Source organism: Podarcis pityusensis, assembly GCF_964106645.2.
Source record: "Podarcis pityusensis genome assembly, chromosome: 9".
Classification (NCBI taxonomy): Eukaryota; Metazoa; Chordata; class Lepidosauria; order Squamata; family Lacertidae; genus Podarcis; species Podarcis pityusensis.
Window position 1 is genome coordinate 32,247,744 of NC_138034.1, and position 16,149 is coordinate 32,263,892.

At 40.1% G+C, this 16,149-nt stretch overlaps 1 protein-coding gene across 8 annotated transcripts in view; it reads left to right on the forward strand.

Moving 5' to 3' along the window:
* NEK1 (NIMA related kinase 1) overlaps window positions 1-16,149 on the forward strand; it is a 40,536-nt gene that overhangs the window by 10,826 nt on the left and 13,561 nt on the right. For 4 of the 8 annotated variants that reach the window (XM_081021682.1, XM_081021681.1, XM_081021680.1 and 1 more), the window contains 16 exons: window positions 250-404; window positions 1,936-1,995; window positions 2,249-2,308; window positions 2,431-2,478; window positions 2,583-2,657; window positions 4,492-4,667; window positions 4,750-4,878; window positions 6,314-6,416; window positions 9,287-9,370; window positions 9,803-9,886; window positions 10,778-10,855; window positions 11,489-11,584; window positions 13,277-13,429; window positions 13,817-13,879; window positions 13,977-14,208; window positions 15,582-15,734. In XM_081021682.1, coding sequence (XP_080877808.1) covers window positions 250-404; window positions 1,936-1,995; window positions 2,249-2,308; window positions 2,431-2,478; window positions 2,583-2,657; window positions 4,492-4,667; window positions 4,750-4,878; window positions 6,314-6,416; window positions 9,287-9,370; window positions 9,803-9,886; window positions 10,778-10,855; window positions 11,489-11,584; window positions 13,277-13,429; window positions 13,817-13,879; window positions 13,977-14,208; window positions 15,582-15,734 — 1,749 coding nt within the window. The remainder of the gene's footprint in view (window positions 1-249; window positions 405-1,935; window positions 1,996-2,248; window positions 2,309-2,430; window positions 2,479-2,582; window positions 2,658-4,491; window positions 4,668-4,749; window positions 4,879-6,313; window positions 6,417-9,286; window positions 9,371-9,802; window positions 9,887-10,777; window positions 10,856-11,488; window positions 11,585-13,276; window positions 13,430-13,816; window positions 13,880-13,976; window positions 14,209-15,581; window positions 15,735-16,149) is intronic. The other 4 variants (XM_081021685.1, XM_081021683.1, XM_081021684.1 and 1 more) reach the window with 4 other exon arrangements.

A 16,149-nucleotide genomic window follows, 5' to 3' on the forward strand; every position in this document is an offset into this window, starting at 1 on the left:
ATATAAAAGGTTACCAATCTTTGTCATAAGTAAGTAAGTTGTGTCTTCTCTTCCTCTTTTCAAATAAGCATTCAACCACTTCAGTCTTACATGGAGTGTGTTGTACCTAAGCCAAATAATTTCAGCATGTCTAACTCTGGATGGGAAGAGAATTATTTTTGAATATTCCTTGGTCTTAGGACAGATTCCTAAAGAAACCCAGTGTTGTGTAAAGGAGTTCTTTTTGTGTGTGTGTTCTCTCTTGAATAGCAAAGAGACCAGCTCAAGGTCAAAACTTGGCTTCTGCTGCACCAGCTCAAAAAATCACAAAACCTGCTGCTAAATATGGAGTGCCTTTAATGCTTAAGAAGTCTGGGGATGCAGCTAAAAAGCCCTATGAGAAGCCTTCAATTAAATGCCGACAGGTGAGAGAAAATATTCAGCAATGAAACAAAAGTATATCTTTTTAATGAGGGGGGTGGAGAAAGTGTATATTGGGACTTTGGTGGTTGCGTTTTTTAAACCTTAACTGCATTTTGTTTGTGTCAACTTGTCACGGGCATAGTTTCAGCGACTGATAGATTCCCTTGCGGGAGTGGAAACACGGTATGTAACTAGTCTTTGCAATTGCACTGTGATGCGCATTCAGGTGCAAGGCATCCAATGTGGCATCTGTTGCCTTTCCACCCACTTTCCAGTACAGATTGGCTGTGAATAGTTTTGGACCTGCTCACATATCGCTGCATGCAATTATATCTGCATTAAGGCCCATAACACAGCTGGAAGGTGTTATGGCGTGTTTTGGTTCCACCCAGTGTAAAAAGTGTACAAAGACCATATAATAAAATAACAGCAAGTAAACTCTGCCAGTAAACATTCCTGAAAAGAAAACCTAAAATGCTATATCAACAAGCAAGCTTCAAAAACTCAGTGGAATCAAAGTGTTGATATGGTATTTCAAAGTACTGTATAAAGTGGCACAGCCTAGTGGGTCTTCATGAGTAAGTTATCATGTTATACTGGCCCTGTTGGTACGTGCACCATCTTAAATATTTAGGATCTCATTTGCTTTTTATTTGAACAGATTTGTTTTATTTGACTTTTTAAATTTGTGTCATCCACTGTTGACTTCATCTTTTTCTTTATTATTTGCAATATGAGATGCAGCAGGATTGGCTTGGGATCCAATGGATCCTAAGCTGCTCAAGCCCAGCCTTCCCAAAAACCCTGTTTTAGGGCTTCCAGCCAATTTCTACCACCAGGAATCCACCCTGTTGACTGCATCAAGTAATCTATGAGCATACCCCCCCAAAATTTTTTAGTGTCACTCTACTTGGGAAGTCTGTAAAATATTTTCCTTATATGTCCTCATTTCTCTATGCTGAAACAGTGATAGCTTTTGGCAACTTTGAAAAGATCCACGCATGATGTGAAACCAACTGGCTTTTACTTGGCATTAAAAATAGCATGCAGTCTCCCATGTATAAGTTAGTTGGTATGATGTGGCAGGGGAGGAGGGATAGAGATGCGCTTTATTTATGTTTTGTTTTCTATTAACAAAATAACTCTGAAAACAGCAAAATACTTGTATCAGTACTGCTGTCTTTGGCACACTGTTGGACAATCAGAAAAATGAATGGATGAAAAATGGTGTTCACTTTTGTCTGTACTGCTGAGAATACATTAAGGCTTCAGTACTTGATGCATTTACTAGGGAGTCAATGGCATAGAAATCAAATCAAGTCCTAAGTGTAGTTTCCCAACAATAAGATCCACTGACCAAAGTGTGGTTTTTATTTCTCAGTGCACATGGAGAAGACGAAACTGTAAGATTAATAGCAAGTTTGCAAAGTTAACTTAGTTTATTCCTGCGTTATTGATTCTCCATGCTCAGTTACCTTCTGCAGCACATGGTACATGCATTCCTTCTAATTTGTAGTTTCACTCTTTATTTAGGCCCCTCCACCTCCAGTGAAGAAAGGGAAACCAGTAGAAGAAAGGAGGAAAATGTTTGAGGTATAAAGACATGGAAACTAAGGAAACTAAGCAAAATACTTTTAAACACAAAACAAAACCTTCAAACCTTTCCTCCTTATTTCCTTCCACTAGATATCCTCTAACCTTATTTATATATATCTCTATCTGTGTGTGTGTATATACATAGATATTAAAACCTCTAGAATATGACTCTTACTATGAAGTCCTAACCATCCTGACCTAATTCTCAGGAAATAATGGCTCAGGGTTTGAATCTGTATTTATTTTTCAGGAAGCTGCTAAAAAGAAAAGACACGACATTTTTGAGAAGGACAAAAGACAGCGTGAACAGGTAAATTAAAGAGAGTCACTATTTTTGTTCTGTTTTTAATGATGGAATGCAGGAATAATGTCTCATATGTTACCATAGCAGTTGGTTGGCGTAATACGTTATCATTTCAAAACATCCTACAGATCAGTTTCCTCAAGGCTGAGCAGATGAGAAGACTTGAGAAGGAAAGGGTAAAATGCTTTCAACTTTCCACTTCTAACTCTAAAGTTTCATCTTCAGAGCATTCATCAATTTTTGGAGTCCCGTTTTCTCACACACACGTCCTCTTTTCCAGATGGAAAGAATAAACAGAGCCAGGGAGCAAGGATGGAGGAATGTGCTCAGTGCAGGTGGAAGTGGTGAAATCAAGGTTGGTAGCTGCTGTTAAATGTATATGCGGACACACCTGTTCTTCCTTATTTCTAACCTTATCAATAATCTGTAGGTGCTTGTCAAGCTCTTACCAGCACCCTTTAGTCCAGAAGAGGGGAATGTTTTTCAGACTGATGCAGCGTTCCTCTGCGGGAAATCTTCCAGGGGCTATATGCCAGTGGTCTGCAGGACCAGAGGCAAAAATGGCAGAGCAACAGGTGTTGTTGGCATCCGTCTGTCTCAAGAGACAGTGGAGGAGTGCACCTCTGGGGGGAAAGTCCAACTGCTGCGTTAGCAACACCAAAGTGATCTCCCTGGGGCACAAGCCTGGGCAGTGTTTATGGAGGCTCTGGGCTGCCCAGATGACGAGGCCCTCCTCTCGGCCTCACTGATGCAGTCCAAAAGAAAGCAGAGCAATACGTTTAGCGCCAGCTTGGGGTTACGAGAAGGAGGCGTACAAGGCACCATCTAACAATCTTGGGGACTCCACTCCGGATTGGAGTAGGGTTTACTCCTTAACCTTTTCTTCGCCCAAAGATATCCCGCAAGGTTTAGCCAAGGTTTAGGGTCAGAGTTTTCCTTCTCCTAGATGAGCTACTTTGCCAGGTTGACAAGTCCCATCTGCCCCTCGATTCCCTCTATAGTACGTGTAGAAACCACCTTCTTGAACAATGGACCCAGTATTGTTACCTTTGTACAGTTGGTTCCATTCTAACCATGTGAAAGTCACACACACACACACACACACACACACACAAAACCACAGCCCTCCCTCCCATCTAAGCAGGCAAGAAGCATTTTCACAGTCCAAGAACACACTGCTTCCACAAATGCTTCACAGGTTCTCCTTGCGAGAAGTGAGGTTACAGGGAACCAGACAGAGGGCCTTCTCGGTAGTGGCGCCCACCCTGTGGAACACCCTCCCTTCAGATGTGAAGGAAATAAGCAGCTATCCTATCTTTAAAAGACATCTGAAGGCAGCCCTGTTCAGGGAAGTTTTTAATATTTAATGCTGTACTGTTTTTAACACTTGATTGGGAGCCGCCCAGAGTGGCTAGGGAAACTCAGCCAGATGGGCGGGGTATAAATAATAAATTATTATTATTATTATTATTATTATTATTATGATTATTATGATTATTATGGCAAACGTTCTTGAGGGCATAGTGCAAAGCTGGGGGGGGGGTGGCCTGAGGAGAGTGCTGAGGGCTGGATAGGGCATTCTGGAGGGCCACGTTTTTTGTTGGGTGCAAAATAGCATAAGATACAATGGACCCCCCCCCCAAAAAAAACACCAAATTTACAGGTGTTTAAGTTGTAGTTTTCAACTAGGTCCAATCCAAAACTATGCAAGGATGAAGACTGTACATTTTTTCATGTTACAGTGAATTTATTTGTGTGGGTTTCTATAACCATTGCAGAAGATGCAATCCTACGAATGCACAATGTTGATCAGAACATGCTGTGAGATGAATGCAAGTGTAGATCCTATACCCTGATCAAAAGAGAGACACTTAACAGTGCTGTAGATGGCACTCTTCATCAAATAATATGTAATATTTCTGTTTTTTAAAGGAAGCCACAAGGCAGATAGGAATAAATACACAAGTGTGTATGGGTCTCCATTGCTGATAGTAATCAGATAATTGTCAGAAATTACTGAAAGCCACTTTGTATCGCCAACTAGCTGGATGTTGTAATATAGAAGTCACTTTTATGTCTAGAGGTTTTTAATTACAGTATCTAAATCTGACTTTTATTACCTTAAGGAGAGCAGGTGCTGCCAGTTCTCATTGGAATCATAACATGAGAGCTTATTCTTAAATTCCTAGGCTCCGTTTTTTGGAGGCGGAGGAGCTATTGTGCCTTTACCTGTGCCTGGTCGAGGACAATATGAACACTATCATGCTATTTTTGATCAGATGCAGCAACAAAAGGAAAATATTAAAGTAACAGAGGGAAGAGATGCTGAATTGAGAGAGAAACATGGTCCAGAACCTATTGAAAGGTATGTCTGCCTTCGTTAAAAAGGAAAGAACATGTCATTCTAGATGAAAGTAATGAAAATTGCTATGCATATTTATCTACAGAGGACCACCTGGAATTCATGCAGGAGTTCCTAATGGGCCTGCAGTTCATCATCATTCACCTGATGCTGATGCAATTAGGAAAAGAATGAAAAGATTGGAGGAGGTGTCTAGACAAGCCAATGCAAACAGGTTGGACTGATGATGTATGGATCTGTCCTGTGTGTGTAGGTTTCTGTCACCGTCTGTTTAGTTTAATAACTAACACTAGAGTGTGAATGACAGTAATAGATACACCATAATCATCTGCCCGCCTCTCTAGATCAGAGTGGTTATACAATATTACTAATTTCTTTAGGATCCAAAATGCTTACCTATTTAATATAAGTTAACAAGCTTGCACAAGTACTGTATATTGTACAAGCAATATAACAATTGCAGGAGAGGGTCCAAGTAAAAAGGGTCTAATTATACTCATTTTATATTTCCTAGATTATATAATTCAGAGCAGTAAACTTCAACTTTTTTCAGATTACATAGTTTTAACCCAAACATTAGGGGATTCATTTAATAATGTTTTGCCCATATATTTGTGTGGTGGTAATGTTGTGAGCCACGCTAGGGCAAGACCAAGTAGTTGAAGACCAATGACCCAGTGAATAGCAACAAAATTGTTGTATCTGGCTATTGTCCAAGAGGATATGTTTGTATTTACTTCACACATCATAGGTTGCCCCTTTTTAAGGCCTCTACAGTTGCTTGCCTGTATGACAGGCCACAGAAACTGGCAGGATGAGGCTTTAAGAACATGGATTTAAGATTTTATTGTACACTTCTGCTGAAATACCGCTGTTGTCTTTTATAATTGTAATTTATCTTCCAGCGCTTATGATGCAAATAGTATATTATGGAGAATACATTTCAGCCTTAAACAAAAATAGACCTTGTTTTAAGCTGTCAGGATTGCTTCTTGTTTAAATTTGTCTTCCAAAGCAGTTCCAAGAGGGTAGAAAAACCTTCCCAACCTCGTTCTCACCAGACTCCCCTCATCCACGGCTATCAACCATGCCAACTGAGACTTGTGGGAGTTGGGAATCTAAAACCTTCGGAGGGCACCAGGTTGGGGAAGGCTGGGGTAGGCATTTGTGTGCTTTCATTGCAATCTAAAAACTCTCAAACAAATGAAAATTGCAGGAAGGGTGTTTTTTCCTTGAGGACCAGGGTTGGAAAACCTGATGTCCTCTAGAGGTTGGACTCCAACTCCCATTGCCCCCAGGCAGCACGGCCCAGTGGTCAGGGATGATAGAAGGCTGAAAGCCTGGCTAAAGAGCATCCATGACCATCAGCTCTAGGACCTTGCCCAAGAAAGAAAACTTACACTTGACCCATGCTGTACAGTGGTTAGCAGACTATATTTCTAAATGTACGTGACCTTCGCTTGCTAGCCACCTGTTGTATTACATGCTTATCTTGGATCGATAAAGTGCTGAATGATGTCGCTGCATTTATTTGAAGTCTGCTGAAATCTTAAATTCAGTGTATTTTCCCTACTAGTTTCCAGTTCCTCTTTTTGTTTATATATATATTTTTTTTCAAGTAAAGCAAACTCGTAAAATGTTTTACTCAGGCAAAAAGGATGGGTAGCCGCAGAAAGAGCTAAGCAAGTTGAGGAATTCTGGCAACGGAAGAGAGAAGCCATGCAAAACAAAGCTCGTGCTGAAGGACATATGGTATGAAATTTTACTTTCCTACTGTATCAGCATTTGAATTCTATTTTTTTAACAGTTAACTTCCACATGAACTTGTAAAATCTATTAATATCTGCAGCAGGACAGTAGTAATTCTTAAACTTTAGGATTGTGTTAGAAGTAATCCACAAAAATTAGATTCTGCATCTTCCCAGTAGTTGACTTGCTTCCTATATCTATATTGAATCTTATTTTGTATTCGGGCTGGTGGTATGAGACAGGAGCTTGTAAATCATGCAATCCAAAGAAGTATCTTTAAGCTAACAGAAGAATTTGCGCAATGAAATTTCTCACTCATCCTGATTACAGCTGCAATCCTGACCATGTCTGCTCAGAAGCAAGTCCCATTGAGTTCAGTAGAACTTGCAGTTAGGAAAATGAGGCTAGGATTGTATCTGAAAAGTTTTTTCCTGGTGTATTTAAGGGTGGCTTGCCAGGTAGTGTGGAGAGCTGCTCTCAGGAGGAGAAACCCTTGCAGGGTATTTAGACTTTGGTATACAGCTCTTTGGGGTGACCAAGGTACTATCTTAGACCTCAGTTCAAAGTTCAGCTATGCAGCACATGCTCTTTTAGCCACTTTTAACCTATTGTGCAGCTGAAGCTTTGTATGTGAAAAATTCATTGACCTGTTTCAGGTTTAATGGAAAATCATGACCATGAGTAAACCATGCTGAACCTCAGGCTCATGTGCTTTCCTATCTTCCTTTTTCATGTGCAAGAAGAGAGCAGAAGCAAACAAGCCACCGTTCCCAAAGTATAGGCATTACAGGAAGCCCTGGTTTGTTCAAAATTGTGACCAGAAATCTTCCAGTTAGCTTCTAACATGCAAAGGAGAGCAGAATGGGGGAGTTGAAAAGTCACCTCCTGTGACTTGTTTAAGCACCGGGAAAGCATAGTTTCCTACTATATATATAAACTGAGCCAGGACATGGGTGGCGCTGTGGTCTAAACCACTGAGCCTCTTGGGCTTGCTGATCAGAAGGTCGGCAGTTTGAATACCTTCCCATAAACTGAGCCATTGTTGTATTTTCCTTCTGGTTCATGCCATGCATAACCACTGTGCTCAGGTATTCATGTTACTTTGGGCATGGGGAAAACAACAACAAAACCTGAATTAAAAATGCTTTCTGTTTCTCACTGCAAATCTGTTGCCAACTTTGGGGGTTTGGCACTCAGATACGAAAATCAAGTTTAAATCATTATTATAAAAAGTCTTTGACTTTTCTCCCCAAGGCATTATAAATCCAAAGGTAGCCTGAGATCTCTTTTGGTTGATATTATGGTGGTGGCTTCTGTGGTCCACACCCATTCCATGTCACAGACACATGTCTTCATGCTTTAGAGCATTTGCTGGCAGATACTTTCTCTGCTCATGACAAAATGTGTCTACACCATAAAATGAGAACATTCCTGATAATCACTGCAGGTCAAAGAGTGAGGTGTGGCTAGATAGAGGAATATTGGTGTAGAAAGAAGAATTTAATGATCCTTTTTATAGTTTGCATACACTTAAAGTTTCCCATTGCTTTTTTTAAAAAACAAAAACTACCGTTAGCATATGAGTTACACTGTCTCGGAGGTGGCAGTGATCTGTACATGCACAAAACCCCATTTCCATACGAAGGGAAATAGAGCAATGTTTTATTTCCCAAATAGGAGGAGCAACTGCCATGGCATGGCAAATTGTCACCTGAATTTCCATTACCTTTCCTGTTCGCCTTCCTTCAATCTCTGATAGTGAAATCTGTGTCATGTTTTTCGGCTGGAATGACCCACCCATCTATTTTTGAAAGAGTAGCTCCATCTAAAAAGCCTATAACTTACATTAGGACAAGTTCACACATTTTCTTCTTGGTCCTCTAGAGTAATAGTTTTTTAGTGAGGTTTTAATTTTAGTGAGGTTTTAAGGTGCTGCTATCAGTAAATTAATATGAGAGAAATGTTATCTGCCTGCATGCAATTATGAGCCAGTTTGAAAACAGCATCCCATTCGAATGGAGAACAGCTGTGCAGAAACAGATATGAAAAGCCCACACTTTAGAAACAGTGAGAGTTTGTTATATTCTACACTTTAATTAGGTGTAAGGGGGGAAATGTTGCTGCTTAGTCTTCCCTCCATGTGGATGAACTACTTGACTGCCTGTCTTAGTACTCAGGGAGTGTGGCTCAGAGCTTGTTCTGGAATCAAGCAGACTTTACTTGCTCAGGATCAAACTATCCTATCAAAGGACCCAAATCTTTGCTGCCTTCTGCAGAAACAAAGCAAAAGAAGAGATCACCTCTGTGATTATTACCCCTGTGTAGTATTGGTAAGAATTTGACTGACTCAACAAATTATTGCCTTTCCAAAATTACCCAAGTGCACCATATTAAATCAATAGCAACAAATTTCAATACTTTATCACCTATAATATGCCACTTGGGCAGCGATATGCATTTATGTCACCACAATCGCTTGAAGATTTTTGGAAGGTTTCTGAGGGGGATTTAACCAAAAGCATTCATGTTAAACCATGTTGCCATGAAGCTTTGTTTTCATTTAAACAAAGTGTTGACACTTGACTCAATATATAGCAATTATACACTAATAATTCATTGTGGCAGTGAAGTTCCAACAATGCATGCCAAAGTTCTAAACTGAACAGATGTTACAGTCTTAAAGGCACAGTCTAAAATATGAGATACAAAGGAACAAGAAAAGTGAAGCTTGGGTAATTAAATGACGCAGAGTGTATTTTCGCTTTATTTTAGCCATTCATTGAGGAAAAAAATAGTAGATGTTGATAAATATAAGGTTAGATAATGTGGTGGCCCCAACCGTTCTTGAATTTAATACATTAAATGGTGAACAGGGCACCCTGCAAAACCTGACAGCTATCTATGGAGGCAGGCCCATTTCTTCAAGAGGAAGGAAAGCCAGAAACAAGGAGGAAGAGGTATGCTTCCTGCATGTTTTCTGCCTTCATTGCACATATAGAACCCTTTCCTGCCTCATTTTTTCTGCATGGGTTGTCATGTATAATCAGAGGAAAGGGCCCCTCCTTGGCATTCTAATTAGTTTCAACTTGCAACTCCTAGAGTTGTCCCATAGATGAATTAACATACTTGTCACATAAGTTAGTCACGAGAAGTGAATCATTCCTATGCCCTTAAAACAGAATTTGCCCTCATTGTCTTTTAATAGCTCTCCTCCACAACTCCCAGGCCACCAGTGATGGGTCCACTGAAATCACTTAGAAGTATAGCATTGATACTCTTCCATAAGAGAGTTGTTCCATTAATTTCCCACTCTGTGAAATTGACATGTTGAAGTTAAGTATTGCTGCAACTTTCCTCTGACACTTTTTAAATTTTTTATGTTCCTTCAGGAATACTTGGCAAGACTAAGGCAAATTAGACTTCAAAACTTCAACGAACGCCAGCAAATTAAAGCTAAACTTCGTGGAGAAAAGGCAAGGATTCTAACCATGAAGGCATTTTATTATTGCTCCGTTCGCCTTGTTTTCTGCTTTGTTAGATGAAACTGAATTGTTTATTCTTAGCTTGTCAAGTAGAGCTCCACTGATTGTGATGTCGAGGTGGCAATCTTCTTGATGTCCAGCTCTTCAAGGAAAGGCTTTATGCCTCCATGGCTGCATGCAAAGCATTTGCTTTACTCAGCTACGGCCCTTATCAGTGAGCCAAGTATTCAAATGCTCATGTGGCTGCTTGGATATTTGAGATGGAGTTCTAAGAGTTGATGCAACATGTGGCCAGGCTACTAAAGACTGGCTCTTTTTGATCCTGCAGCGCTCAGTCCATATGGCTCCCCACTGGTTATAGTTGTCTCGTGGCAAGTTTTTAAACGAATACCATATTGCAGGGCATCTTGTAATTCCACCCTAAGATTCTTGCTTCTCATTTCGTTTCAGTTATGAAAATGGAAAATGACTCTCCCCCCCCCACAAAAAAAGGAAAAAGACTCCATACTTGCAAATGCATAGAATATAAATGATTATATTAGACTTCAGAACTGGGAGATGTGGAGACTCTGATATGACTAATTTTAATTTACTGGAATATTTGCGAGCATTTTTGGAAAGTGCCCCAAAGTTCCTGTTAGGTCACATTTCCCCGGGGTTAAGTTATTAGGAATTTCCAAAGGAAATCCTCTCAAAATTGTATGCATTATCATGCTTCCAAATCCTGTCAAGACTATGAAACTATAATATATAGCCTCAAGAGCTCCGTGCATGAAATTTAATGAAACTTATGAGATTTAAAAAATTATTAGTATAGCTTGCAGTGTTCTCTTCTGTTACTAGTCTGCTAAGTATATAAATTTGTGAATAACTGTTTTACAGAATGAAGCTTGTGGTTCTCCTGTACATGAAATAGATGAAGAAGCAGAGCTAAGGCGTAAGAAAATTGAAGCGCTGAAGGTAATGGTGAAAGAGTGGTAGAGGAGAACTTGCTGCGTTGATTAAAAACAAAACGGTGGGTGAAAACAACAGCCAATAGAGCTGTTTTGTGCACTGTTCTGCACATGCTAGCATTAAGAGCTTGCTGAGTGCCACAATGGATGGCAAGTTCCATCACATTTTAAGAAACGTTTTCATGGAAGATCAATGCAGGAACAATTATGGTGTAGGGCCAGGAAGTGAAGTGAGATGGGGAACAGTACAGGGACCACCGGTGCTGACCACATTGGTGCACATGGCCCTTGCCATGCCTGCTGCACCTCATCAGTTGCGATTGGGGACCTTCAGGAGCATGTTCAATATTCCTTGCCTGGTGCTGCTGTAGCTCCTCGTCTTTCTGTGCCTCTCAAGCTACTGTCTTGTAGTGCTGTACGAAGCTGCAACCGTGATGGAAGGTATCACATTGATCCTGAAATGTGTTTTCTGTAAAGTCTGGAAGTTATTGAGCAAAAGTGTGTATGAGGTTTTCTAATGTAGATTTCAAGAAGAGCCATGTAAGTAATTGCTGGTGCAACATATTGTATATGCACTGGCCTTTAGAAAGCAGAGTGCCCCTTGCTGAAAAGTTGCTCTCTTTTTTGGTCACATTACAAGGCACAAGCAAATGCCCGGGCTGCAGTCCTGAAAGAACAGCTAGAACGGAAGAGAAAAGAAGCATACGAAAGGGAGAGGAAAGCTTGGGAAGAACATGTAAGAAAGATGAATTTTGACACTTTCTCTCTGCTGATGCAGTTTACACTTAGAAGCTTAGATTAGAATTGTTTAATTTCTTCTTGTATCTCCAGAGGTCTTGGAAGTAAGTGTTCACAGCCTGATGTCTTTTGCATACTAATTTTCGTTCATTTTTTAGCATTAGTGTGCTCTTAACCTTTACTAATGGGATCTAGGGCCTAGAACAGGCATAGGCAAACTCAGCCCTCCAGATGTTTTGGGACTACAACTCCCATCATCCCTAGCTAACAGGAACAGTGGTCAAGGATGATGGGAGTTGTAGTTCCAAAACATCTGGAGGGCCAAGTTTGCCTATGCCTGACCTAGAACATATCTACCCAATCTTGTTTGGGTAGAGAAAGTAGTAGTGTCTGCTGGATTATAGCCCATACTTCAGACCAGGAGCACTTTAATGATGCCACAGTGTGCATGAATTTCTTCTTGTAGTGGACTGGTATGTTTATCTTCTCATGTAGTACTGAGAAAAGCACAAGAATATGGATAAGAAATAAAGGATCATCACCATTGCCCACATAAACATTTTAAAGAGCCCCCAAACTGCTTCCGCCTCCCCAGTTGCACAACACCAAAAATGTACAAATAGCACTACATCACTTCTGGAGTGATTGGGGATGTTCTAGGAACTCTAAAAAAATTACATATTTCATAAAAGTTAAGTATCCTTTTTGTGTTTAATGATTCTGTGCTATTCTGCATGTGGAGATGCAGCAAGTTGCCAGAGAGCAAAGAACACTCACCACTAGCAACCCAAACTACTGCTCCAATCTAATAATAGTAGATCCAGGGAGTTCATATCAGACTGTCATGTCCATGGAATAGAGCCAATTTTTAAAAATCTAAATAGTTGAATGATCATGTCTTAATTAAAGAAGAAAACAAGTGATAGAATTTGGTCAGTTAATCAGTCTGAAGCTGCTGTTTTTTTAAAAAAAGAAAAGCTCTTGCAGCTTTATATTTTTCTGTGATAGCTGGCTGGGAAGGAATGAAACTGGTCTACCCTTTTCTATTTGGTTGTTACAAAATGGTAGCTTTTGATTTTAGAGGCTGTCTTGCATAGGAGAGTCAAAATCTCAGAGGAAAGTTAAAACTACAAGGGGATGTTTTTCATCAAGTTGTGCCCTGGAGGCTCAAAAGTTCAGCCTAGGAGCCTGATTCATTAAGACGAAATAGAAACTTAATCAGGAGTCTACTCGCTTTTTGATTAGGCAAAAGGTAGGGAAGGGGAGTGAATATATTGTACAGAAGTGAAGCTAGAAAATAGGGTGGTTAGTTGTGAAGTCAGGAACTTGAAGAGTTGCAAGACAGAAAACGGTCTAGAATATTTTGAGTGCTGAGTGGTTGAGGGCATAGCTGGACACTGCAGCAGACAAAAGCCAGAAGACGACCACAAAGTGACCATTAGCTAAACAAAGGGATGCAGATTAATAAGCATTGGTGTGGTTAGGGAAACAGTCTAGACTACGTATAGCTGGATTCATTTATCTCTGTTTATATCCACTTGGTGGCAGTGGTGATAAAGGAAGAGCTGGTTGGTTTGGCTGGTTTGCTTGCCTCCCTTCCCTCTCACAATGCAGCCTACAGGCTGTGCCGTTACACTAACACTTCATCATTGCCATGTGAAATGTAGCACATTTTACGTTATACCCACAGCTGGTAGCCAAAGGGATAAAGAACCCCATGGGAGCTGCAGAATTAAGTCCCACACATGGCAAGCAAGAAGGTGGAGGTTCCCCTACCAGGCTGATGAAGCCCATTTCACCACAAATCATCTCTATGACATCCGCTCTGAAGGAAGTGGGCGCGGTAAGTCGTATATATCAAAGCAGTAACCACATGTATGTCCATTCAGTGTGCAAGTGTCAGGAAGAGAATATGATTCTCAGTGCTCCTCTCAAGAATGAAAATTGTCTGTGCATGCACAAAACCACTACTGTATTGTGTTCGACATGCTTTTTAAACACACAAATTGATTTGTGTGAAAAATTGGCATGAAAATTGGCCTTCTCATAGATTAACATTGCTATTGTAGAAATTCTGCCTGCAAGGAATACGTTAACAATGGTATGCTGAAACATTCACTGCACAGCTGTTAATGGCAAGCATTGTTTTCCCCGCTGTTCTTTCTCGTACTAATTACTGTATTTGACACAGTCTTTCATGTTGTTTTGTTGCATGTTTTGGATTTTAAAGGATGAAAATGCGTCGGTCATCCAGGAAGCCTCAGTAGAAGCAAAACCTGATGTTGCTTTTCAAGTAAGTAAAATTACTTCAGCTTTGTTCTATACTTCGGTTTTTTAGAGGTTTTGCTTTTTATGTAATGGGTTGTTTTGTTTTTTCTTTCCTGCTTCAGAACAAGCGAAACATACTCCGAAGACTGAATGAAAACCTTAAAGCACAGGTAGATATAAAAGAGGAAAATGAACCTAAAGACATCTGTGAGGTAGCTCTGCCTGATGAGAAGAACCAGCATCAAGAAGAAAACCATCCGGTTCCACCTGATCGTAAGAAATGGGAGGCTGGGGCTCAACTTGTGGTTCCTCTAGCACAATTAACAATGGAAGCATCTTTCACTGGTACAGAGGGTAAGCTGATTTGTTAAAGTTTGTTAACCAAATCAAGTGAATTGCAAAGATTGCACTTACTAGGTAATACCATCCTACTTAAGTTAGTTTTGAACTTGCTTCCTCAAAGATTTGTAAGTTGCAAACTGTTCAGCCACATAGCTTGGATAGACCCAATCTTTCTCCTTTTCTCCTAAGTCTACTCTCCATTCACAAGTCCTTTTCTCTCACTTCCTTCCTCCCTCACCCTAATTATGTCACAAATTGTTAGCAGCTGTGTGTTCCCCAACTGGCAGTGAACAAGGTGCAGACCTTTTGCAGTGTCTCACGTCCAGCAGTTAGCAGCTTGAAACTGAATTATATATTACCACCCATTTTGTGGACTACATGGTTTCTGTGATATTTCTGTGCACTGGAATTCCCAGCTCACTTGGGTTGTATCCAACACAGCAAACTTCCTCATTCACCATGGAACTTCCCCTTCCTCTTCTCTCCCCTTCTCTAGCCTCCTGTGCATCCTCAAAATTGGCTCCAGTGGTTTTGAGGGTGTGGGAGGAGTGGCAGGGGAGCAATAGATAAAAACCCTTTGGATTCCTGTGCCATAAGCTTTGACATTCCATTCGGAATGTTCCCTCTTCTCCAGTTATATTGCTTCTTCTATCTTTATTTTGGAAGTTGTATCCAAAGAGCCTTCTAGAGGTTCCCTCACTGCGAGAAGTGAGGTTGCAGAGAACCAGGCAGAGGGCCTTCTCGGTAGTGGCACCTGCCCTGTGCAACGCCCTCCCATCAGATGTCAAAGAAATAAACTATCTGACTTTTAGAAGACATCTGAAGGCAACCCTGTTTAGGGAAGTTTTTAATGTTGGATGTTTTATCGTGTTTTTAATATTCTGTTGGGAGCTGCCCAGATGGGCGGGATATAAATAAATTATTATTATTATTATTATTATTTATTTAGATTTTGGAGGAGTGACAAACGGCCCTACCACCCCACTCCTAAAGAGAACTTTTTCACTTAGTGGAGAGAGAGAGAGAGTTGTTACCTTAAAAAAATTATGTTCTCCGATTCATTGCTTTTGCTCTAGAAAATATATAAAGGAAAGGAAATATTAATTCTCAGATTTCTTGATCTAATTTAATTGTATTTAACCTAATCTAATTGCACTGAATCAGAATGTTTTGTTTTAATAAACATTTGTATTGGTTTGCATCTGTGTATCGTAGAAGCATTTGCAGCCCATTTTGTTCTCTTTATACCCTTCAAGAATAAATTAAATTGGGATGGTATGTTCTTTACTGACAGATCATTACTCTTTTGTCTTTCATTGAAAATAAGGGGGGAGGAAGCCCTTCCTAAAGCTTTTGATGTCAACGTGTTAAATATTTCCCTACAGCACAGACATTAGGAGAGGTTATTAAGCTAGACGCTGCTGAACCCCAACGAAAAGTCTGGGGCAAGAGCCCGACCGATTCAGTATTGAAGATACTTGGAGAGGCTGAGTTACAACTTCAGACTGATCTGCTAGATGACCTAAGTATTACCAACGGTAAGGAGAAGCTGAAGCTATGTTAAGTTTTAAAAAACTTGTATCAGGCTTATATTTTGCACTGAATCTTTCATGAGTGGTGGTTTAGGATAGACCTTTGGACTACTAATTTCCATTTATCCTTGATTTAATAACAGAGTAAAGCTTCCATTCTGAATAAAACCTGTTCTTGTTCTCTCTAACCCCAAGCAGTAGCAGTTCAAATCCAGGCACCTCTTGCACTGTGAAGCATTGTCTAGAATCTGTTTTCTCTCTTCTACTTACAGTGACACATTAAATTGGACTTTAATACATGGAGTGAAATTACAGGGGACCAAAACAGGCATAGTAAAAAGGAAATCATTTTATTATGATGAAAAATCAAATTACCTTTTGATAGGTTAATAACAATTATAAGGCACACTTTCATTTGTTG